General features: G+C 39.4%; 1 protein-coding gene across 4 annotated transcripts; it reads right to left on the reverse strand.

Moving 5' to 3' along the window:
• Window positions 1–1,304: 1,304 nt before the first annotated feature.
• On the reverse strand, window positions 1,305–25,862 carry MPHOSPH8 (M-phase phosphoprotein 8). 4 transcript variants are annotated; one of them, XM_015640587.3, is made up of 13 exons: window positions 25,559–25,862; window positions 21,722–21,877; window positions 19,985–20,830; window positions 15,727–15,823; window positions 13,897–14,022; window positions 13,722–13,810; window positions 12,445–12,585; window positions 11,559–11,645; window positions 9,522–9,676; window positions 5,988–6,142; window positions 4,604–4,731; window positions 3,879–3,962; window positions 1,305–3,650 (listed from the first exon to the last, which is right to left on the reverse strand). In XM_015640587.3, exons 1-13 carry the CDS (start codon window positions 25,859–25,861, stop codon window positions 3,609–3,611), a joined length of 2,409 nt encoding a protein of 802 aa, XP_015496073.1. In that variant the 5' UTR covers window position 25,862; the 3' UTR covers window positions 1,305–3,608. The 4 variants fall into 4 exon arrangements, 2 of the variants coding, with proteins under 2 accessions (XP_015496073.1, XP_033371612.1); XR_004498134.1 differs by lacking the exon at window positions 1,305–3,650 and adding an exon at window positions 4,219–4,375; XR_004498136.1 differs by lacking the exons at window positions 1,305–3,650; window positions 3,879–3,962 and adding an exon at window positions 5,248–5,337 and having other exon boundaries at window positions 4,643–4,731.
• Between the last annotated feature and the right edge of the window lie 640 nt (window positions 25,863–26,502).

Here is a 26,502-nt window from a genome sequence, read left to right on the forward strand (position 1 = left end):
CTGTCCCTTCAAGCTCTGGTGGTCCATGCCCACATAGTTGCAATGAATTCAGTTTTGGAGCAGGCCCTCATCTCCCTCTCTTCAATTTCCATACACATGGTTTGGGTTGTCTCAACAGCAGAGCCGTGCCTTCCATTAAGAGCAACAGGCACAGCAGAGGAGGGAGACAATGGGAAGGTCTGACCCCTCTATTTTAACTGCACCAGTGCCACCAGTAACTGATCAGAGGAGTTCCTTACACTTCAGATTATGTAGGAAATAATTACAGGCATTCTTGGAAAAAGATTCAGTTGTAGCTACCATGCATGACATGTAAGACTTCGCTGTGGAAAAACAGGTGACTTGAAAAAGAACCATCTGCCTAGCCCCTTCCTGCTGGCTGCTATATTTGATGTATCTGAGATTTGAGAGACCCTTTTAAATCTTTATTTTTCCTGCTGTGTCAGTTCTACTCATATTTCTAGTGTGTGGTATCTTCTTCAGGTAGTTTTTTCCAAACTTGTCATTGTCCCTCACTCAAACATTTTAAGAGACATTCAGGAGGTGAAAAATATTTTCCTTGTTTACATGGGACACTGAAAACCAAGAATTTTGAAGTGTTGGGAATCAATGATGGGCTTGCAGTGCATGCCCATGCTGCAGTAGCTTAGAAACACATGGTCTTTTTATATAGTCCTCTTGTCTTCTTAAGAGACATGACTCCATTATGGATTCCAGCAAAACTAACCACACTGCTACAGGAATGCATCCTGCAGGGTCGTCACTGCTCCCATGACCCTGGGCAGCCACCCATCTTTTCCCGAGGAAAGACATGTTACAGCAGCTGTTTTCCAGTACTGTATGGAAAGGCACATGGTAGTAACAGAATTACAGCAGAGACTGACAAGCGGAACATTTTGAGACAGCTCCTGTGCACTTGGAGCAGTCCTGGCTGCCTAAGATGGCATCAGAATGCTGTGCTGTCAGTTCCCCATATTGGAACAGCTTTCTTAAATGCAGTCTGATCAAAACCCATATTGTTTTTGTGAATGGGTGCAGAAAGCACAGAAGACCTATGGCATGATCAGCTGCATCACCCACCAACCTTCAGCACCTGTGTAAGAAAGCACGAACAGCAGTACTGTTCGTACTTTCGTACGAACAGCAGTACTGTTCGTACTTTTGTACGAACAGCTTGGTGCTGGAGCAGTGAAGGTAAGGACCCTGAGCATTCAGAACCATTTGCTACCACTGCAGTTCATGGGGACTGCAGCTGCAGCCCTTGCTGGTGGCAGCAAGAAGAAACGGAGCAAGTATTTCACAGGTATTTCTCCACATTGCCTAAAGAATTGCTTTTTATTGTAGCTACTTTCTCTTCATCCTTTGTCCACCAAACCTTTTTCAGCAATTGGATAAAAGCCATACAATAAAAACAGACAAAACCCAGCTTCAAACAGCTTTCCATACACTTATGCATCTTCAATAGGGATCCTGAATTTATATTACCAACTAAAAGAGAAAGATGACTGCAAAATATCCATCCCTAATAAAAGCATCATGAAACCCAGATCTTCATTCCCACGTTCTGTAGAACTCCTCCCCTTCTCCCAAGTGCCTCAAGATGATAAACATCTGGAAAAACCCTCCAAATCAACAGCTTTGACAAACTACTTGCTCTGTCAACTCTTGGAGCATTACTAGACATTTTTAGGTTAGACTGTACAACAGTTTCTAAATAGCATCTCTATCACTTAGACATTTGTTCAGAACACCTTTTATCCCCACCTGGAGCAGCTCCAGCATTTCCTATGGCAGGTGCTGTACAGAGCTTGTCCCACACACTGTGTTGCCACACGTCCTGTGTCCCAGTAACTGCGAGGGGCAGCCACGTAGATGAAACCTGGCACTCCAGCGTAAGGAAACACGAGCGTCCCCTTTTCCTTATGCATCATCCAGGGTTATGCACACTGACTAGAATTTCAGCTACACAAAGTCCCAAGTGCTGGCAGCGACATACCTGATTCTCAGCCAGTGCTTTTCATGCATCTCAGGTGTTCACACTTAGCAAAGTGAGGTATCTAACATATTTCAGAGAGGTGGAGGTATAAAGTCTTTTCAAAACCCAAATTTGTTAAGATTTCATCAATACTGTGCAAAACCATAAGCAACTATTGTAAATCAAAACAGAAATGAGTATTTGTATGTCATGCTGCTGTTCTAGTTTTATATAGCTTAATGTGATATTCCACAAAATTGGTGTCCTTTGTTACTCATTTGGCATCTCTTAAATATGAAAAATTTAAACTTCAAGAACCAAAAATTAAAAACCAGTTATTTAAACTCTATCTTAAAAAAATCACAGTTCTTAAAAGAACAGCTCCAGCTTCATACAGCTGCACCATTTTGATGGTGAGCAGTCAAAATCATCAAGAATTTATGCACAATAGTTTTGCTAATAATATAGGCACATAGTGGCATGTAAACTACACATGACAACTAGAACAGCAAAGGCACGATCTGGTTTGGTTTTTCCTACCTTTCAAGATGTTGGTTAATTTACAAAGAAAAATATTCTATACTCCATGCAGAAGTATTACATTTCTATTTTACAGCACAGGACCATTTCAAAACTGCTGTCATCTGATGAGTAATTTAAATAAAATAATAATAATATAATAATAATAAAATAAAAAGATAGCAGCTTTTTGTACTGAGGAACTGAATTTCTGAAGTAAAGGACAACACATGTTCTGCCATCTGTCAGGCTGAGGACATCTGAAATTCTCTATGTATCTTCTTGTCTACAAAAAAGCACTGCCTGGACACTGAAGGTAGTTACAAGCTTTCTGGTTTGCTATTTTCAGCTTGTGTTTGTTTTTCCAGATGTCACCTAAGACCTCAAAAGTTAAGATGTTTGTAAAACTAGCGGTTGCTTCTCTAATACCAAAGCAGGTTTAACCAGTGATTTACCTGGGAACCTGACTGCAACCTTCTGTGAACTGAGCCTGTTCAGATGTCTTTGTTCATGCCTGCAGACTGAACTCTGTTAGTTCAAAGGGAATCACTAAGCATAACTCTAATTGAGAGACAAGAACAGGAGCAGTTTTAAACCAGAACACAGCCCTCAGCAATTTAAAAGTTAAACCTAATGCAGTAATTTTAAAGTGTAATTTCTGCCCATGGCTCCAATAATATGACAGTTCTGCATTTCACAGAGAAACATTAGAGTAAGTAGAAAACTTTAGTTTACAAATGAAGATCTTTAAAAAAGACATTTCATGTAATTACCTTAAATAGTTCTTATATGCACGATTCCACATTGTGGAAAAGCTGAAATATGCAGTCTGGACTCCACAAGTTAAAGAAAAACAGAATTATATGTATTGGCACAAATACTTACATCTACATCTGTACAAAGTAAAAAATGCTGATAACCCTGTCCCACCAGTGCAGCCTATTCAACTGCTCTCCAACACACTCTTCCTGTGACTGCCAACGAGTGGCAGCAAGCTGGGAACTGAGACTTCAGAGTGTGGTGCCAAAAAGTTCCAAACTGCTTTGTCAGTCTCTGAACAGAGGAATCAGAAGTATATCCAAGAAAGTGTCAGTCCACTCGTCATGCTCAGAGGTCACTGCAGCTGCACTCTGTAAGCCCTTATGAGCAGCTTTACCTGTAAAAGCAAACAAAGGTTTCCATTATAATAACAGAACTAACCCTTGGCAATGTTCCCAAGTTCTGGCAATGTCACAGGATGTAGGAAACGGGGATGATGAGACAGAGGAAAATCCTTAATTTTATATACATTTAATTGCAACATACAGCTAGAGGCATTCAGAGTATGGAAGAGTTACTGTACAACAAATGAACACACACATTTAATTTTGAGGACATTTTGTACCTTGGCAGTAGGAGATTCTGCCAACCGTATGAAAAGCTTGTTAAGGCCTGCAGTAGGGCTGAAGGAATAAATAAAGTGACTATCCTACAAGGAAAAAGAAAATGGACAAAGTTAATGGTAGTTTATGGCTGAAAGAGTTATGTAAGAGGACTAATAGAACACAACATTGTCACTATGCTTTTTTTGGAAGAGCATTGTGTATGAACCTTAGAGGCAACCACTGAGAAAACAAGAGGACTTCAAAATTGTGCAGTGTGATGCATTTAATACATTAAAAAAGAAACCCCAGAAATTATTAGAACTTTGAGGTAGGTTTTTAAGAAAACATTTAAGAACTTACTTGGGTCAAGAATCTGAGAGGCTTGGTCAATTAGAGGAGAAGCCTCAGTCCCAGAATCACAGAAGGTTGGAGGCTAGAGCAGACCTCTCCAGGGCATCTAATCCAACCCCATGCTCAAGCAGGGCCACCTAGGATCAGGTTGTCCAGCACTATGTCCCTGACATTTAAGTCATAAATTTTTATGGAATATAGTACAAGCAAACTTTATAGTTCTCTCCGTATCCAAAGAAAATTAAGTTTCATTTTAGAAAAACCTAATCATGGTAAAAAGTATGCTCCATCACAATACTTTAAATTCAAATTACGGCACTGAAATTACCCAGGCTGCTCTACAAAGACTTTATGAAGTAGTTTTACAGTCAATCAGTTATATGAAAAGATTTACCAAAAATACAGGGAGCTGGAATTTGTCATTTAAAATCACAGCTTGTACACTGCATGGTCCACAGAGCCGAGCAAGAACATCTTTCCCAATGAAATTTGAATGGAAAATAAAGAGAAGAATTCCAGATCCTGAAAGGGAAGACAATTCAGTTACATGAATTTTAAATGAGATTCATTATCTAGAACTGCATACACTGGACCTTTGAAGACAGGTGCAAATACATACAGATAAAAAAACATTATATGGTGTATAATAACAAACCAACAAGCAAAAATCCCATTTCCCAAGTCAGTGGATCCAGAAAACAACTGGCTTGATCACCAAGTTAAGGACTTTTCACAGCAGAAATAATTTTATGTGGCTATTAGAAAGGAATGCAAAATGGAAACAGCAATCCTCAGCACAGCTCACTTCTGTGGTTTCAGGTTTACTCAAAGAGAATTATGGAATTTAGTGTGGTTTGGGTCTAGTCAAGAGAACAGAAAACTGAGCCCAGTTAATTATAGATCTTTATGAACTCCACTGAAATTCAATAAGCAGCAACTTGACTTACCCACAAATGCTTCATTTTAATACATAAACTTACATGAAGTTTCTTAATTCTGTAAGATAGTATATCTATAATCAAGAACTGGAAGACTTACCCAACAACTCTGAACAACCAGGAAACTGAGCAGACATGCCCACTTTCAATCTGAGTTCAAGTGGATTCTAATAGTCACAATGATTTATCACTTTAAAAAAAAATCAGTATCAGTAGATATTTCCCTGATATACTCATCAAAAATGACTTAGCTAAGCCAAGCAGCACAGAATAGTATCTGAATTCCTGGAAGAATAAAGAAACATTCCCAAATACCTTGGGAGTTTGATTCCCAGTTTTTTCATAGGTTTTGTGGGCAAAACATAGTTGACTGCAGCTACTTCGTTTTCCTAGTATTTCTAGACTGCACTCAGGGCACTGCTGGGACTACATGCCAAGCTTTCAGCATGTGACCTACTGTCCATTGAAATGAAAGGATCCACTACAAGATCTCTAGTAATCTAGTAAGCCTAGATTTTCCTGAATCATTAATTCTAAGGTAAAGGTAAAGCACTCCTTTCCTAAAATGCCTGTCACTGAGCTAATGTTACCCATGAACAGAAAGAAGTTCACACTCTATACATGGCAATTAAAAAAAGTCTCAAAAAAAATACACACAATCCATACCCATAATACATCAAAATATAATTGCTCTCTCTATGTTCCATAATCAGAGCAGTCTTAATGTGATGTACTGCAAAATCATACAAAAATATTTTTGCATAGGAGATAATTTAAACATACTGTTCTACCTTTTTTAAACAAACAAAACCCCCACCACAACAACAAACCCCTCCCTACCTTCTGGCACATTTTGTGGAGGTTTATAGTTAAAATCCAAAGAAAAGTCTGGCCCTTCGCAGAGACGATGACACGCAAGTGGGAACACTGGCTCCAGCAAAGCAAGGCGATCTTCAAAATAAGCCCTGATAGTATCTTCTGCTACTTTTGAGAGCCTGAAAGAACCAAATGAGTTAGGCCTGTGCTTCACACAGTGACTTATTTTACCAGACAGAGGCTTGGTGAGAGCTGACACACACATACACAAAAAGGATTCCAGATCACCTTTTTAGATTCCTGATTTTCAGGGGTGAATGCCTTCCTCACTAGCATTTATGCATACGTGAACCACAGGTTCCAATACTTCATTAATAAAGTATTTTATCAGCAGCGTGTTTGTGAAATTCAGCTAATGGGTCCAAAAAAATAAAATGTGAATACAAATTCACTACAGTAGATTAAAAAAATAAAAGAATCTAACTAGCCACATATTTTGAAGGCTTTATATACAGAACGATATTCCAGAAACAGCAATATATACATGGTAGCTAAACAGACATCCCCACTTTCCCAGCCTGACTGAATTATCAATCTGCCTACAAGTAAAAATAGAAAAGTATATCCCTGTATAATTTTACTGGCAATACTACTGGAAAAATGCAGTTCTTAGTTAAACTCTATGAATAAAACAATGAAAAAGTAGCCATTCTATCAGTGAAATAGACAAAGTGAGGGTTTTGTTTGGTTTTTTTGGAGGTTAGGGAGGCAGGGGGAGTGGCAGTCCAGCCTTCAAAGAGAGACACCCGCCGGTGTCTGGCACCTTTGCAGGCAGATTACTCAGTAATCCTCTTCAGAAAACTGTTTTACCAGAAATGGGTTTTAAATGCTTTAGCACAGCAGAGGTCCCACCTCTGGCAGATTTGTAGCTTTTTAAGCTATTACCCTACTAACTGAGACTATCCTCTGCAGAATCTAAAACTTCAATGTTTCATTGGAAAGAAACCACAAGAACCATGTCTAAGCAAGCCCCAAAGCCCATGTAGCCTATTCTCCAGATGCTTGACAAAGCCACATTAAATATGAGAAATTAAACAGATGTCCTTTTTCGCTACACTGTCCTATTTTCCAGAAATCTGATTAAGAGCCATCCAAAACTAGAAACTGCAGCCAAATCACATCTCCTTAGATCTACTTAATCCCTTCTAAAATCCCATGTATTTTTGACCACAGCATTCTGCAACAATGCATGATTCAGTTTTGTTGTGCAAAAAATTCTTCACTTCAAACCTATCACTAGATCATTTAGCAAGATGGCCTGCAGAACCTGTCTCATGGCTTTGTGTAATTTTCTGTTGCTGTTTCCTGATTTTACATTTTGACCTTTTAATAATTTTATTTTCAGCTTCACTACTACTATATTGTCCTCCTTTATGACTGACAAAAAATACTAAACTGGTATTTTCAGGCAGGGAGTTTAAAAACTTCCTGAATTAGCAAGAGCTGTGTTACTCCCTGTATAGTTCACATCAGCACAGTGATACCCCCACACATCACTTTGCAATCATCAATATTTAATTTCAATTGCCACTTCACTGGCAAAATTATATGGTCAAGATCTTCAAAAACTCATTATTTAGATTAGCCAAAACTGAAGGTAGCAGATGTCAAATAGCAAAGAAACTGGAAAGGCGTCAAATAGTGAATGAGTGACAAAGTCTCACTACAGCAAAACAGCAGACACCAGAGATCACTTATCTGCATGTTTGCTGTTGCCTTCAAAACCTTAACTAGCAAGTCATGATTTGCTTCCCTAGGCAAGAATTGGCATATTCCATTCACCCACTTCAGCTACCCTGATCACTTCAGCAGGTTTCCAGTTTCTGAAAAATAATTATTAGCTTTTATACTTTTAGCACTTTTCCTTTTAGCATTCTACAAGAGAAAAATATTCCTTAGAGTGTTCATCTACTCAGGACTGAAGTTTGATATAGTGATCTACAATATCTCAGACAAACTTTACAGGGCACTAAAAACAGTGGCATCACAATACTATCCTCCTGGTATGAAACTGGATCCAAACACATTACTTCAGTAAAAATCAGTAGCACAAAATCTAGCTGGAAACCAGCACTACTGTTGCATCCCTGAGATCAATACTGGGTCTGGTCCTGTTTAACATCTTCATTAATGACCCAAAGGATGGTGCAGTGAACCCGTAGCACTTTGGCAGATGAGACTAAACTGGGAGGAGTGGCTGACAGCTTCTGGTATATTTCTGTCATCCACAAGAGACCCTGACAGGCTTGACAAGTGGGCTGACAGAAACCTCACAATGTCCAGATATCTTTAGAAGGTTTTGAGGGACCTGACAACCACTCTGAGCAGCTTGTGCCAGTGCTGCATCACCCTCAACAGGAAAAATGTACTTCCCAATGCTCAGAGGTAGCCTCCCGTATTCCAGTTTGTGGCCACTACCCCTTGTCCAGTCACTGGGAACCACTAAGAACAACTTGACTCCATTCCCTTTACCCTGTCACTTTATGTGTTTTTTGATTGATACAAATTGACCATTACAAGGCAGTGTCTGTAAAGACAGACTTAAGTCAGCTGATGGGAAACGCAAGAGATAGGACACAGAAAACAGCCAGGGCTTTCTGTGCACTAGAAGAGAGTAAATTTGGATTACAAACTACTTGAGAGATTTTCTTAGATTACATAGATAAATCACTAGGACTAAATCATCATGAAACAAGAAAAAAAATCTTGCACTGAGACAGTATTCTTCCAGCACTAACTATGCATTCATGGCAAAATCTCACCTGCTGCAGAAGCCCTGAGATCCTCCCTGAGTGTTCCCCAAGTTTAGAGATTGCAGGTTATAATTTTCTGCCCATATACTTTAACTACAGTATTTCTCCAAATGGGTATTTCAAGAGCTTGCTCCTTCTCAGTATGTTTGCCTCAGTTTAGCTCAGTATATTTTTACATGACCATATGACATCAACACTTTACATGTCACATACACTGCACTGGTCCTCAGTCCTTCTGCATGATGATGATGATTTCCATCATCTACTGGCATGAAAGTTTTATCCCTGGCACTTTCAGCTCATAGCTGACGTTTAAAGGTCCAACAACACCACAACCACCTGCACAGATTTTTTATGGTGTTTCTGCTTGGTGTTCTTTTGTTTGATTTTTTTTCCTATGCTTTCTAGCAAGGTACTTTATTTAGCATGCCCTAGTAAGAGCTTACATTCAATGGTCCAGTGCTTATACACTTCTAAGTTTTCATAATTGCTGTATCTTAAGTTAAAGGAATCTTTCTAGGAATTACCTTTTTCTCCTTTCCATGCTTTTACTTAGAGCTTGAGCAAGTGTATGCCAATTATGCTAGCTCACAAAATTCTAACTTCACATGATTTATTAGTTAGCTTTCTGCCCAAATCAGATCTGTTTTCTTTCCTGACACTTTTCCTTGACTTAAACCAGAATTATGACATGCCTAGCACTGAAAACTTCAGCAGAACAAACTTCCAAGTACAGTTTACTCACTTTTCCAAGTGGTTCCTGAGCTGCTCGTACACCGTTATGTTATTGCACTGTTTAGCAAAATGCATGGCACTGTTCTGATGCTTGGACAAAATGTTGCAGTCTGCTCCACTTTCAATCATGAGCCGAACTATATCAGAATTCCCTCTTTTACAAGCCTGTACAGAAAGGGAAAAGGTGGAAGGACAGAAAACAATGACAAACCCGTTAGAATAGAGCATAACGTGAGAGTAAGCAGAACTGCAGAAGTGAATTAAAATCCAAAATTAGTTACAATTCAGAAATTCAACTATTTGCTCTGTGAATGGTACCACAACTTGAAACTCAGGAACACGCTCCATAAATACTTCATCTTTATCCAGGCAATACCACAGACCCAATCCTACAGAAGCAGAACACTCAGGATTACCAAGCAGACATAATTAAGAAAAAAAAAATAAAAAATAAAGCAAACCCCAAAAGTTCTGTGAAAACATGCACTCTGCTGGAGTTCAGTAACTGTAAATTTTATTGCAATTGTTACCTGAGTAAATATGTTTCTATAGAACTATTTGGAAATTATTAAAGTAACATTTTCAAGTGCCTGTTTTTCTATGCATCTCAGTTTAAAATGGTATTCTGGGTATGCAGTAAATTTACAGAATTTGTCCCAGACTGGTATGTAGCTGTGTCAGACAATCAGTTTTATCCTCTGCATAAATGTTCAAGACTGTTCACTATTACTTACAGCAAGAATTTCAGGGCACATCAACCACAGACTTAAAAAAAGCACAGGAAAATCTAAAAAAAGTTTTACTTTGAAGAAAGCAAATGCATGCTCTTGGTCACTTGTTTTCAAACATTTTACTCATATAAATTAGGGAAAGCCACAAGAGACACAACATTTTTATCTTTTTAAGAGCTTTCAGAAGACAGCTTCTGAAATTCATCTCTGCTCTGAACTTTGATCTGTGCCTTCAGTCTATCATCTTCCATAAATAGGACAACCCACCTGCCTTCCTCAAATCAAAAAACACAGAAAAATCTCACACTACCTGACAGAAAGGAATTGAGTGCTCAGATTTTTTTTCCTCTCCTTAAAAAAAAAATGATCAAACTCCTAAGGTTAAATAAGAGTGAGTTGATAAACACATTAATAGATTTATCCACAGAAGGCAAACACTGTCCCAGAAAGTTACTGGAAATGAAGATCCTATTCTTTGTATCTGCATTACAAAAAAACCACCTGGAATAAGGCACTGTAGGCTGCTAATTGGTTTGTATTGCTGTGCATCAAAGACTAACAGAAAACAATGTTTAAAATGTTTAAAAACAATGCAGGTCAAGACTGAGGTTCATGGAAGTGGCCAAATTATGAAGAGATTTTGGACTGAACTGGCTGAGGAAACCACAAGTGAGTTGCTGTTGTCGGAGAAAATGCAAAATCCCCACACTTGTTAAGCCTCAAAGAGTGCAGAACAGAAACAATACCACATTGTCTGGGCAGGAAAGCTTTTGTAATACGGCAAACAAACTACACAAACAGCTTACATATAAATTCAGCAAGTTTATGCAAAGGGAAACTTTGGTAAAATTCATCCACATAAAGAAAAAAAATATTTAAAGCACAGACTGTTTTAAGAGTATTAGAATTTTCCCATAAAAAAAAGAAATTCCTTTGTGCCTGTGGGAGTAATGGTGCAGAACAGGCACTGGGAATCAGACTGTAAATAGGCTAGATTTTCCTTTTGGGAATTTTTCTCCTCCTGCTGAAAATCTGATTATCTCAGCTGGAAGACCACATCTGCATTTCTTCAAACGACAGAAGAGGATGATGAGCCACATTTAGCACTGCATGCTGAAGGCATCTGTGTTTCTTGTTTAGATATTACAGTACATTAAAGAAATGGATTAAAACTCTGCTTAGAGTAACCATGAATAGTACTTTTATTTCAAATATAGTACATGTTTCTGAAATCAATTCTACAAATACATTTCTATGTTTTATTAGTTTGGCAAAAGTAGTCCTATTAAACCATGTAGGACAAACACAGAATTTACCTTCATTAAGGCAGTTTCACCACTGCTCTGCTGCATGTTCACATATGCTCCAGCTTCCAGAAGAATAGCTACTGTTGTTAGAAAATTCTGGGGAAAAAAAACACAACACAAGTAGCTAAAAAATATTCTGATTTTGTTTCAGAATATAAAATGTTGTTTACTTAAAATTCATCCATACAATTCAAAACATGAGTCATGGCACAGTTAACATTGTTCTCTCTCATGGCTAATAAAGAGCAGTTCAGACTTAGGCAAGTAGATAGCCCAAATTATTTACAATTCTTACTTTTTTTTCTAAATCTTGCAATAATAAACATCACAGGAAGGAAGCAGTGTATTTGCATCTGCCACCAAACTGGAGTGAGTCTCCCTTCTGGCTTTCTATCTACTGTACATGGGAAAGCACAGGGACCAACCTGAACAGAAGAGTGCACCCATGAAACCCTGACTTGCTCTAACTTACTGCTTTAGCTGCTCTTAGTTTGGGAAGAGCTTGCCACTGTGTCCATTGCCCAATTGCTTAAAAATACCAAATCCTATTTAATCAGAGATTTTCTTTCTAAGTGTCTCCAGTTTGGATATTGTGTAGCCAGACATCATAGCAAGCAATTCTAGCACCAGGAGTTAAGCTCTCAGACAAAAAATTCAGCAATACCCTCTGCCTCCACTTTTCCTCCTATGATATTCTCTGTTCAGGGCAGGGTTTGTGACCAGAACTTACTTACACCACAATAACCACAGCTGCTGAAGTTATGCATTTAAGGTCACTCTGCTGTATCTTGATTACCACTTTTTAGGCATCATACCCAAAGGTAAAAAATTGTGCACCACCTTTAAATGTAAGTAAAAGTGCCCAGAACCACAAATCCACAATAACCAAGCCAACCTTTTCAGCTGCATGTATCAATGCAGTTGTTCCATTTTTCTGTCTCCCATTAACTTTAGCTCCTTTCCTGATCAGCACCCGCAGAAGGTCATCGTGCCCTCCAGCAGCAGCAAGCATTACCAGGGTCATTCCACTTGAGTCCTGGAACAAGAATCATTGCCATTAAAAAATAATAATGAAGAAATACTTCAAGATAAATCAAAGCTGGAAGATAAAAATTTCAAGTGCATCAACACGTTTCACAAATATTTCCCTCCCTGTCAGAAGACTTCACACATATGTGGCTGCCAGATACCAGCAAACTATCACCTCCTACTTCTCTGGCCTGCAGGTCTCACACTCTGAGCTCTGTAATCTGCAAAATCCATTGCAGTTCTGAGGACCAGAAAATGGAGCAAGAAAACCAGAACGAACCAGGAAGAAAGGCTGTAAGGTATTTGAGAGTGGGGAAGACAGTTAGACTGTGGGAAATAGAAGTCAGCACCCCTGGAGAAAGAACACTATGGCTCAAGTCAGCTCCCACAGCATTGCTTTTTGATTTTTATCAGAGTGTAAGTACAAAGCACTTTGTGACCAGCCAGTCTCCTCACTCATTCCTGTGTTTTTCACCACACCTTACAATTCACAGAACACATGATGGCCTCGGTAGTTCATTTGGCATCTTCCCTATGACATCTCTTACAAAAGACTGCGAAGTCTTAGCATAATGTGGAGTTCTCAAAATGCTACATAATGGAACTACACAGGATCACCAGTGAAAATAGCAGTATTGGAGATTTTAAAACTCAAAAATGGAACTACAATACTATTCAACAGGAAAATAGATCCTGGAAAGTAAACCCATTAAGAACACAGCTGATGACAAACTGGCAAAAAACTAATTATGAAGTGAAATGGTACCAGTGTATCAACTTTCAGGTTTTTGGGTTTTTTAAGTTTTATTTCTCATGTACAATGTTTTACATAGTTCAGCCACTTGACCTGGTGGTTATAATTCCTAATAGCATGCAAAGTTCCACATTTAGTCAGTTAAATACAGTGGGCAGTTTGGGTGGAAAGCTACTGGGATGGTTCTATCAAACTTCATTTTTTCTTGGAAGAAATGGATAAAAATACTGAAACTTCCAAGTCTGTACTCCTTTTTGACAGCTTGTGCTTTTTTACCCAGGTGAGATGGAAATCTGCTAAAACCCGAGAGGGGAAAGCTTTTCATACAAATCAAAATTTGTATTCTTCCCCCCTACTGTCTTCCAATACTTCTATTGTACAAAAATTACCTCTTGATCCAAATTATAGTCCTCATTCGAAGAAAGCGCCATTTTCACTGTCATGTAGTCTCCACTTTTAACAGCATCTCTCAAGAGAGCTAGAAAATAAATTCAATGCTGTTATAAGGTATTTCCCTTTGAAATGCAAGCTAAGAAATAGACCTCCTTCCCTGAAAATACTCACTACTTGATATTGGCTCTGTTGGTACATGATTCTCATCTTCTCCATCAAGATGCTTCTGGAATTCTTCTAGTGTCAACCATTCTAACTGCATGTCCATACCCAAACTCAGAACTTGCTGCTTGCCATCTAGCATGTATTTAATTTTGTGAAAGAAAAAAAAAAAGTAAAATAAGTAGCAAATTGTAAATTTTCAAGTTAATGAATGTTTGCCCTTGCTTCTATGGTCAGCAGCTTAACAAACAGCTACTGCTATTTTTCATTCAAATAAACTCTGGCAGTCAGCATAAAATGGTTCTCAGCAGCAAGGCTACATTACAAACAAACATAAAACACTTTTATTTGAAAGAAACTGTTAATTTGTTATAACAAATAAGGCTGAGTGATTATGGGAAGGTGAACACTCCATCACTGTAGTAGCAGAAGCACTGAAAATACACTGAAAAGGTATCAGTGAGCTTCAAAAGAAAACTTCATTTCAACCTCCTGCAGACAAGAACTGGAGCACTAGAGATGCAAGCAGGATTACAGAAAATCTCATCTACCAGTGCTCTCCATATGACTCACACCCAGTACTTCTCAATCCCCTTCTGCAGCAATGCAAGTCCCTGTGTCTGCTTCATCTCTTATATTTCTCCTTTCCTTATATACCTTGCCCTTTTAACTCTTTTATGAATTTATATTCTAGCAAAGGTGAGCAAAGATTCTTCTCTTTTGCAGCTATTCTCATATTTACTTTTTTTTTCCTTCTGAAGCTACATTAAACAACTCAGATGCACTTATGATGACCTTAAAGCCTAGAATATTGAGACAGTTACCAAGAATGACTACTTGAGCCACTAAAGACTATTACATAAAAAAATTTAAGAAAACGACGAGCATCCATTTAGAAAAGATCTGTTATCTTTCTGTAAGAATTGGAGCACAGAGCAAGCTGAACATAAGACAAAAGTCAGAGAGAGCTAATCCACCTCCACCTACCCTGGTAAGTCTGAGTTCTGACTGCTTTCAACATGGTACCATCTTCCTTTTAAGAAATGCAGTTTAAAATTGTGCATTAATTACTATTTCTAAAATATGGTTCAGTATCTGTGATGACCAGACAAAGGACAAGTGCTGCACAGAAACAATCACTAATAATTCTGCTTCTTACTACTTTTCCTAAGCACTGTAAGCATCTATGCCACTTTCAGAAAAAGGTGCTTCTCTAGTGAAAGAATTTGTCCTGAAAAAAGTAGTCTAGAGTTTTTCTGAGATCAAGAGCAGTAACACTAATAATCCATTATACTATTAGGAGTAGAAACAGAACCTAGACATTTTTCACTGTGTATCATCCAGGGCTGTATGATATAAAGCATCTCTGGCTGAAGCAGGAGGCAAGATGTTAGTCTGATGGGAACCCCTATTAGTTTTTCTAAATATAAAAAATATATATGCATAATATTGCCATAACACTTCTGAAAATAGTCAATGGTTGGATGAATTCCTCTAAAAAATAAAAAAATAAAATATTACTGTTACATGTAACAGTAATCTTTTATTTTTTTATTTTTTAGACAACAGAAGCACAGTTGTCAAATGAAAAAGGGCAAAATCTTGACTTGTCTACAAAAATGTCAGAGGCCTCTATATGAAGCATATATTAACATTCGCCTGAAGCACGTATTACCAAAGCTGTTAAACAGAATACTTTTGCTTCCTAAAATAAAAACAGAATTCTTTATTTCTGGGCTGTGGGTGTTACAAAACTACAGAACATCTGGCCTTATAGAAATAAGAAGAGAATGCCCTGAAGGGTCATTCCCTTCTCTGTTTCAAGAAGTTAGCACTTACTTTTTAGAACCTTCTGTTCTTTTCTGACTTTTTCTTCTTTTTCAGACTCTTTTTTTTGAGATTTTTCTTTAATTTCGGTTTTCTTTACTTCTCTTTCCTATAATTGAAAACAAAGATCAAATTTCAGTGGTAGAGAAAAAATGGAAAACAAACTCCTTTCACCACTCCAACAATCAAGTATATTTACAATTAATACCACTGAACAGTATGCAACAGTCTTGTAGACATTCCTAAGAATTAAACAGGTGAGTTAGGAGTTAAGTCTGTGAAGGCTTCTTCCCTAACAGTAGGGGTATTATTTCCTGAACATAGTAACTTCAATTCATAGTTTTACTGCATCCCAGCCATTCAAATTGCTTTACAGAAGAACTGCAGATAAGATAAAACCAGCACTTAGAAGGAAATTCAAAATTATGAACTTTTCATTTGTTCCAAATAGTGAACCTGAACAGAATGCAATTATTTGAGAACATTTAACAATTTTGTCGCACTGCATTTGAAGCATTCTGATAGCATTGACTTGAACCTCAACTGAGAAAACTTGACAGTTGGACACAAAAGATTCCAAGCTTTCCAATTCACACAGACAGAATGTTACGGCAAGAGTTATTTGTGAAAAACAGACACTCAGCAAAATCCACCCAAACTCAAGATATTCCTGCAGAAGTCTGAGCTTAGCAGTATCTAATATCACAGAAAAAAACCTTATTGTAGATACAAATATATAATCAAATTTGCCAAAATGGAATTCAACTGTCTCTAGCAAAGTTAGCCTTTCTTCTCCTGTAATCTTCTCTCTTCACTCAGCAAATTCATTGCAGAGTAGGCTGGACAAGACATGGCTTTGTATCAGTCTCTGATACTAACCTGGCACAGGGAGTAGCACTGTCTTTCTGGAAAAACTGCCCCAAAAGAAATCTTCACAGTAATTCATATTTATGCTACCATCTGACATAGCAAAAACCTTAATTAAACCAGATTAATTTGGTGTATCATCATGTATTAACAAAGCTGAGACATTTAATTGCTTTCCTCACTGCCTCACTTCCCTCCACAAACCTCAGCTTTTGATCACTGATGTGATTAATGCTAACACAAGCAGCTGCTAATCCTGCCAGATGCTTGATATTTAAGAGGAAATCCATAACTTACTAAAGGGACTAGCAGATTTTTGCTACACTGGGGCTGTTAAAATCAGTAATCCTGAATTCTATTCCAGATTTCTAATGCTGATCAGATGCACAACATACACATTTATTTTTGGAGGCAAATTAAATGGAAGCAACGGTTCAGCATGGAAACTGACCCCGAAAAGAAAATATTGTATTATAAATTGACATGGTTGGTGTTTTATAAAGCAGAGTTACATAAACAAAGACAGGTACCTGAAATATAGGTGATTTTCTTTGAAAGCTATCATCTACTTGGGCCGATAATTTAGTGAACAAAAAAAAAAACCCTGCAGACCTCTCCACCAAACCCTGCCATGCAAGTCCACACTGCTCCAGAGAACAACTAACCGGTTACAGAAAACACTGATTAAGCCTTCTACACTCAAAAGAAGCTAAGAGCAGAATGCCTTCCATACTTTCCTGGTACCTTGGAGCATGACCTTCTATGGAGCACAAACCCAAGAAAAGCACAGAAACAACTTACTGAGAATGCTACCTGAAGAGCCACAAGCAAACCCACTTTGCTGTTGATTTATTCATGGTCAAGGTCATAGGATTTTTATACAAATGGTAAATAGAACAGAATTCCAAAGACCTTTCCTATTCTTGTCTCTATTCTCACAAACACTATAGCCTTGAACTATAAGTAAAGTATTTGGGTAATGAAGGACCATGTCACTTCAATTAATTACAGAGGCTCGTTAATATAGTCAATACCTGTGCTGATTGCCAGGGCCACACTGCTGCGCTACAGATGGGAGTTAGTCCCTGTGGTTTAAAAGCTTTACAAATCTGGCAGACTGATGTTACACACATTCCTGAATTTGGATGTTTAAAATATGTGCATGTGTCAATCGATACTTATTCCTCATCTATATGGGCATCAGTACACTTGAGAGAAAAAGGTTGGGATGCCATCATACATTGGCAATTTGCCTTTGCTGCTTTGGGTATCTCTTATAACATCAAAAGAAATAATGGACCTACATATACATTACATAAAAACAGATACTTCCTATAACTCTGGGGTGTGTCACACCACACTGGTATTCCCTGATTAGCAATGGGACAAGCCAACATAGAAAGAGCATATGGCACTTTAAAGTGCATTTCAGAAAAACAAAAAAGGAGGAATGTGTGATGAGACCCCACAGAGCAGTGTAGCAAAAGCTGTTTATACCTTGAATCACTTAACAGTACCAGAACAATCCCAGAATCCAGTCATCTTAAATAATTTTCTATCACAGCAGTAATCTGATGATGCCCAGTCACCAAAACCTAAAATACTGGTAAGATATTATGACTAATAAGTGGGAAGGTCCGTGGGATCTTATTACATGAGGATGGGGGTATGCTTGTGTTTCCATAGAAACCAGAACACAATAGATACTTGCCAATTGTGTCTGCCCTGCCCTACATCCTGCTCAGGACCAGAGACATCTTCCTGATGAAGCTCCAGCAGATGTTGTGAAGCAGTGAGTTAAGACAACTTGTGCAACTGATACATGGAAATCTGGGACATCTAAGGTGACAAATTTATTTAAGGAATTTATTTAAGGACATGCACATTTTATATATTTGAAGATGAGGAATTCAGGATTTTATATATTTAAGGATGTGAGTCGGAGACCTGAACTAAACCAGATTGTTTTCCTTGTTGGTGCCTTTTCCCATGGTTTTAAAAGTTGAAATGTTTCCTGAATGAAGTTGTTTGTAACTTCCTAATAATAAACCTGTGGCATGCCAATTTGGAAGGTCGTATTGTTGGTAATCCCACCTGACAGCTCCTGGGAATGAACATAACATCTTCAATGATATGTGGGATGCATCACTGGCTGGAAGAGGCTAAGCTTGTCCAATTAGGTAGAATCGTACGTGTCATCATGCTGTCCTCTCATTTTATCTGCAAAGGGTCCTTGCAGAGGGATGACAGAGAACACCTTGCAATTTTAAAACAGAAAGGGGGACCTGTGACAGCTACAGCTGGTCTATAGCTGCACAGGTAATTTGGCTTAACTCAAGGCACCTAGTTTGTTACAGAACAGAACCAGTCCCTATGCATGTTACTGATTGGTCAGATTCAAACCTGAACAGGGACTGCAGCCAATCCCTCTGAACCACAGACACACCCGCATCATTGGCCAGGGAGCTGGGCAGAGCTAAGACTCTCAACCAATCGCGTTTGTAGTGTGGGAAATGTGACGCCCCTATAAAAGGGGGCACCCAACAATAAACTTCGGCTGTCCCTGCATGGACTCACTGTGTGCTTGTCACACTCCTGTCTCTGTCATCTCCCACAGTCTCAGACGTGGGATATAGTCTACCAAGTATCAAGGTGTGTAACAGGCTGCAATCCTGGTAAATCACAACATGGCTGCTCAATGTTTTATGAACTGCTAACTGTATTACAACAGGCTGAAGCATCTGAAATTACATTCCCAGAACATTACAATAAACCTTTATTTTTGTCATATTTTTTTTCTTTTGCCTTTACAATACTGCTTTTCTTAAAACCCTACTGTATTAAATAAGGAAAAATAAATATCCTGGTATTTGCTTAGCTCATTTCTTACAACAGGCACAGCATTTCTATTTCTATTTAATATGAAACCATGTCATGAAACTAAGCATTTGCTGTAAGCACACCAGGAATTCTAACAAGACAAGCCTACTACACAATTATCTTGGACACCAGAGCTTCAGAAGTGATTTCATCATTCCAGTTCTCAGGCAGATGCAACCACCCGTAAGCCCTAATAGAATGGCCAATGTCTCAGACAGCAAAAACAACAGGATACCTTGCAAGAACAGGAATTTTCATTCTAAGACGCCATAGTATATGGGAGAAATTTATCCTTAAATATGCTCTCCTCTCCTAAAGAATTCCTCCCTTTAGAGTGTTCAGAATCCAGAAATTTCCTAGTCTCTGTTATACATTGCACAGTGGTTGTTTCTTTAAGTTCATGCATCTCAATACCTTTCCAATTTGTACTTTTCTCTTTGCCATCATGAACAGTTGTGATTTGAGGTATCTGTACCTCAAAATGACTGATTTTACACCCCAGCCCCCACCCTACCATGCTCACCTCCTCAGGAGAATCAGTGGGCTTGCACACCCTTTCAGCAGAGCTCAATTTCAAACCCTTCTGCACTGGGGAAGGAACAGGTGACACTTTCTCCAGCTCTCCTGGTACTTTTTCTTGACCTGTTTGTTTTTTGTGTGTGCTCTTCTTCTCTAAATGAGTATCCTGAATTTCTACTTTTCCACCTTCTTCTCTGCAGTCTTCTACATTCTGAATTTTTTTCTTCTTTCTTTTAGCCCTAGTATCAATACTGTCATCCTCATTACTAGCTGAGCCATCAAGATATTTATCAGTAATGGCATCTTTTTCATCAATTTCTTGTTCCAATCTCTCTTCTTCACTTACTACCTTTTGTTTCTCGTCTTTATTTTCAGAATTTATGTTTGAATTTTCATTATCAGTTCCTTGATAAACTGAGTAATCTACAGTGCTTGATTCTGATTCAAACTGAACCTCTCCATGCTTCTCCTTCTGTGATTGTTTATTTTCTTTAGAATCTTCTTTAGATTTTATTTTTGAATCTTTAACTTCTCCTTTCTTTTTCTTGATTTCTTTAGTATCTTCTTTCCTTTGCTTCTTTGGGTCCTTTGAATCTTCCTTAGTTTCTGAAGCCCTTTTTTTTGCCTTTGAATCTAAAACCAAAGTATCTGAGGAGTTCTCACATTCTGTTCTGGGTTTTTCCTTGAGTTTTGCAGACTTAGATTTTTTCTTCTTCAGGTCATCTGAACTTTTATCTTCTCCCTCTTTTGACTTCTTCTTTTTCTTCTTTGGTGAAACATCATCTTTTGTTTCACTTTGCCAGTCACTGTCAGACTCTGCTTCAAATATATCATCATTTAGAGATAGTTTCTAAAAGGCAAAGAAAAAAACGTTTTTCCTTCCCCAATAAACTATCACTTTAGATGAAAGTATAAAAAAATGGTAGTGGTTGTGCTTGGGAAAAGTAAATTTTTAAGCACTTTAATCTTTTGATCCCTGCCAAGATCATTCCTCATTGCCAAATTGCAGAATGTGACAATACAATTCTATCTTACTTACCTAAATCGCATTACTAATTGCTTGGATGAGAATCAATACAAGAACAATTCAAGTAAACCAATTACACATCCAACAACCAGATTTCAGAACAGAACTGAATCTGAACTGTTTTACATCAAAAATAATTTATCTGATTTTGTAGGATTTACCTACAGGTTCCCCAGAAGCAGAGTACCAGTTTTCAAAGAGGATCCTTTTCAAAGGATCACTAATTTTTCAAACTGACTGAGCAGTTAAGAAAAGAAAAAGCTGTATTATGCCCTCTGGCATCTAATCTTTTTGTATTCCTCTCTTACTAAATTTAATGATTACATGTTAAAACTCATTGATCTACAGAAAGCAGGAGGGTGGTTGGAACAGTGTGCTCAGCTTCAGTGACAGTATGCATGTGGGTAGGGGAAGGGGGTTATTTATGTTGTCAAAAACAAACTAAAATGACCATACATTACTTACATAGTCCCATTAGAAATGGAACTGAAGTTTAGATGGATTTAGTCTACAAGCAAACTTCTCAGCAAAGAAGTCCCTACCAGACAACGGCAACAATATTAAGTTTCACAAGAAACAAAGCAGTTTTAGGTGAGGTTCCTTAAGTCTTCTTAATTCCACATTTCAAATGCCTTCCCTTCTCCCCTCCTCTCATTAGTAGAGTCTAGATAGGGATTATGTCTCCAGTGTATGACACTGAAAGTTGAAACACACCTGTATGTCTTTTTTAACAGGTTTAGGCTTATTATCCACAATCTTTTTTCTGAATTCAAGAAGCACTTCTTTGCAGGCTTTTAAGTGAAACTCTGGTTCCCAGGTATCATCATCAGATGTGTATCCTTTCCACCGGACTTTATAGAGAGTTTTACCCTGCAAGAAGAACACACAATATTTAATACAATATAGCATAGTATTGCATCAGCTAGTCAGTTCTTGAGGATGTCAGTGGATACACAATTATGTGTGTATAAAAATCAGTATTTCTGTAGTTGGAATAGTTTTATCCAAAATACTTGCAGTATATAACATTTGTTCAGAACCAGGGCTACAAATGTACATATCATAAATTCCCAGTCAGTTCATCAAAATGGGTTTTCTGACACTTATGAAACTATTTTTTAAAGTTTTAATACTTCTTCCATAAAAAATTCAAGCTTGATTGCTTTCTCTTTGCTGAATTACTTGATATAAGCCCTAAAGACTTCTAACTAATTAATACCATTCACCAAGTTTCATATTGGAATTTATAATTTATGCTACATTTGTAATCAATTCTATTTTTGATGAACTGAAATACCAACAATTAGGAAAAAAAACCAGCAATGAGATCAAGTTAAACCTAGACAAAAATCATAGTGTGTGCATCTCAGTGGACTTAGTTACAAAGATTTTGACAGATTAATACAAAAATCTGAGACCAATTGTTTCAACAGTATTGAACTTCACTGAGGGATAAAATTGCACCTTGGAGTCTCTATCTAGTCTCTTGTACTAAATTACAAAGTCCTTCACCATTAAAAAATTAATTTTTTCAGCAAATGTGCTAAGGAAAGCACCTTTACAGAGGCAAAATAGTACCTCTTGCTTTCAAACATAGACTGATAATGCTCTAACAGACCTTACAATGCTAACCAAGCCAGGAGAATCTTCAGAAGAACTGCCATTTGGCACTTACGGTTAAATGTCTATGCATAAATCTGCCTGAGCATAATTAACCTTTAACCAAGTGTATACACATGCCACTGAACTTCAGCAGCCAACTCTATTTACAATCTTCTGTATTTTGCCTCACAAACATCTAAATAAATAAACAGCCTATATTCAAACACCTTAGTTTAACGTTTCTCTTAAAATTTAGCTTAATTCATCTCTCTTCATTTAGGAATTAAGTTTTAAAAATCGTATTTCTTCCTTCCTCTCTTCTATTGGCATTACTGACAAAATAAGCAACAACTTCTTCAGAACATAACTTTCTCATTACAGTCATAACAGAGTGTGTTAGGCTATAAGAACTCTCCAGAACTAACAAGTAAAATGCCCTCTCAAAGCAGGACCACTTACATCAGATATCTGCCCAGACAGTGTATCCATGCAGGTTTCCCTGTCTTCCAGGTTGTGTCCATTCTCTGTCTCATCCTTACCCTGTGCACCCCCAAGAAGGATCTGATTCTGTCCTCTCTACATCCTCCTGCTAGATATAGATACTACTTTGATTTTCCCTGATTCTTCTCTTCTTATGACAAAGCAAATCCAGCTCTCAGCTTCCTAACTGTTTTCATCACCCTCCTCTCCAGTATGTACATGTCTCTTCTGTCCTGGGGAGCTCAGAACTTCACACAGCACTCAGCGCTTCTCAGCACTCTGAGAAGAGGGACTGAAGCATCTTTTGATCTTCTGGCTACACTCTTGGATGCTTCTGGCCTTCTTTGCTGCAAGAACTGCTGACTCATGTTCATCTTACTTGTCTGTGGGGACTCCCTTTCCTGCAAATCCGTGTCCTAGGCAGCTGGACTCCCACCTGCCTGGTGGCACAGGATTATTCCCTTTCAGAGGCAGGACTTCTGCTAGCTGCAGTTAGGTACATCCTTGTAACTCAGGTACCAAATAAGCTACAAGTCCTTTTTCTCATTAATTGAGAAAGCTGCATAAAATAAAGTCTAAATGCAAACGCAAAACCATTTGGCTGTTGAACGACTACATCCCATATATGGAGAGTGACAGAAAAATGCAGCTTAGGAGAGTGATACAAAATTCAGGTGAAGGCAGAAGACTGATTCTCACACTTAAGAAACACAAACTTACACTCACCTATCAACACTCTTTGACTATAATATTGGGTTGTTCTTTTCCTCTTATCACTTAGAATGCTTCCAAGCATTTTTAAACTGCTCCAGCTTCTGTGAGAACCAGTGATGAGACAGAACCAACATGGGGTACCACCATGTCATTAAACCGCAGAGTTAAAATTTCCCGCTTCCACTGGGGAATAATTTGCACCAGAGCCTATTGTTTTAGTATAACAGAGATGCAGTAAAAAAGGCTTTATTGATACATGGACAGACCACATTTCCAAACTTTCACTGCTTTTCTCTTGAGTAGGACACATTAATGTTTTATTTATCCACAGTTCTAACTCCTCAGGCCAAACCCAGGAGTGCTGTTTCTCATCCTACCACTACTGCCAGGCCCAGTAACACCAGTACTGTGTGTGGGAAGAGCTGTGCAGGGCTCTCCAGCTGTGACACTTCTGTTCTGTGACACAGAACACCCCGCCCGGCCTCATGCCACGCTGGACAGTGGCTGACTCACTCTGTGGTGACACACGGCTCTTCCCAGCCATTTGGGAAGTTACACCTGAGAACGAGTTCCTGCCTCGCCCTGCACTTGTGGAGCCCGTGGGCACAGGACCTGCTGCAGAGCAACTGAGAGGGCACCTGATGCATTTGGAGCTCATGCCACAAAGCCACAATCCAAGGTGTGCTGGGTACACCCACATGCTGAAGCTCATTGCACTGACCCAGCCTGGAAACTCAGAACCTGCTGCACAACAGGCTGCTTGGAGGGGGATGGAAAGGAGACACCCTCTTACCAGCAGGTGCCAACAACACTTTTAGGAGATGGTACTTGATGTATTGCTGTACTCTTTAATGGTATGTCTCACACCACGACCACCTAAACCTACAAATTTCAGGTGCCATCATTTGGGGATGGGTGCAAAGAAAAGAAAAGAAAAAAGGAATCCTCTTGTTTTCAAGCATGACTTATGCTGAACAACTTCATACAGGCAAAGCTATAAATACTGTATACCCTGAAAGCATAACATATTCTTAAGACATGAACATATTTCAGCTAAGGTGCAATTTAATAACATCACAAATATCGAAGAAAATGCTGATCTTAAGGTTCTCCAGCCTAAAGCCTTCAAGACTGATCTTTTTCATGGATTTGACAGAATTTTATAATGTCATGTACTTGACTGAAGATTAAAACAAAAAACATAAATTAGTTAAAATAAAAATCTTTCAGGTACAAAATCATAAAAAAATAAGTGTTAATTATTTTTTCTACTTGAGGTTTAGGAAAAATTTTCAAGAACTTCAACCAGTTTAGGTTGCTTTCAAAGAAACAAATGAAACTCTGGTATTTCAGTGTAAACAATGCAAGATCACTAGAGTTTATTATTTCAATTAGGAGAAGACTCTCTTATTTAGGAGGTTTTCCCCCGTTTTCCATATGTGAACACGGTCCCTGGCATGTTACCTTGAAAACACCTCTAAGTTCTGTGATATTCGACCCTGCCCATCTCTGCACTAAAACATTACACATCAAAATACTACCGCAGTTCAGCCCTAAGAGCCAAGAGCAGTTTAACAATGCAGACAAAACCCAATAACTTAGTGAAGCCTTATCTTTGGCGGAAGAGACTGAATCTGGAACAAGGGACAAAAAGCCTCCCTGCACAACTGTGCATAGCACGGTTAACTTTGCAATTGTAACGTGATTACTCTTTTCACGTGCTCCTCGCTCAGGGTAAAAGACCCGCGCACTCACCCCCTCGTTCTTCACGTCAAGGATCTTCTCCACCTCGAACACATTCTCCCCCTCCTCCTCGTCCTCCTCGCTCTCGCCGCCGCCAGCCTCCCCAACTGCTGCCGCAGCACCCGCCGCTTTGCCCGCCCCGCCGCCGTCTTTCTCCCCGTCCTCCTCGTCCTCCGCCGCCGCGGCCGCCGTCTCCTCCTCCTCTCCCTCCGCCCCCTCCAGCCTGGCCGCCGCCGCTGCTTCGGCCGCGCTCCCGGCCGCCGCCGCCATCTTGGGCCGAGTTTCGAACGACAAGGGCGCACAGCGCCGCGACATCCGCGCCCGGGCGCGGGGGGCGGGGCAGCGGCCGCTCCGGCCAATGACCGCGCGCGCAGCCCGTGATGCAAGGGGCCGCGCGCCCTCCGCGCGGCCGCCGCTGGGCGGGGCTTGGGAGGGCCCTGAGGGAAGGTGGCGGTGCGGCTCCGCTCGCGGGTGGGGACAGCTCCCGCGGGAGGCGCGCGCTCAGAGCCCCCTCAGACCTGGCCTTGGGCACCTCCAGTCGTGGGGCATCCACAGCTTCTCTGGGCAACCCGTGCCAGTACCTCACCGCCCTCACAGGGAAGAATTCCTTCCTAACATCTAATCTAAATCTGTCCTCTGTAGTTTAAAAGCATCCTCCCTTGCCCTATTGCTATCTGCCCATCACTCTTCCTCTTTTTTGTAATCCCCCTGTAGGTACTGGAAGGTGCTACAAGCTTTCCCTGGAGCCTTCTGCAGGTTGAACAATCCCAGCTCCCTCAGCCTGTCTTAGGAGAGGTTCTCCACCCCTCTAAACACCCTGGTGTGCCCCACTCTGGATTTGCTCCCACAGGTCCCCATCCTCCCTGTGCTGGGACCCCAGAGCTGCTGCAGCCCTGCAGGTGGGGTCTGAGCAGAGCAGAGCAGAGGGGCAGAATCCCCTCCCTGGCCCTGCTGCC

Source organism: Parus major, chromosome 1 (genome assembly GCF_001522545.3).
Source record: "Parus major isolate Abel chromosome 1, Parus_major1.1, whole genome shotgun sequence".
Lineage (NCBI taxonomy): Eukaryota > Metazoa > Chordata > Aves > Passeriformes > Paridae > Parus > Parus major.

Bases quoted from the DNA above. Each gene is read 5' to 3' on its own strand.
- MPHOSPH8 (XM_015640587.3), bottom strand. From the start codon at position 25,861: ATGTCGCGGCGCTGTGCGCCCTTGTCGTTCGAAACTCGGCCCAAGATG. The intron at 15,824-19,984 runs GTGAGCATGGTA...TTTCAATTATAG, and splicing joins CCACTGATTCTCCTGAGGAG to GAAAGAGAAGTAAAGAAAAC. The intron at 12,586-13,721 runs GTAATTTTTGTA...TTCTTGTTCCAG, and splicing joins ACTATAATTTGGATCAAGAG to GACTCAAGTGGAATGACCCT.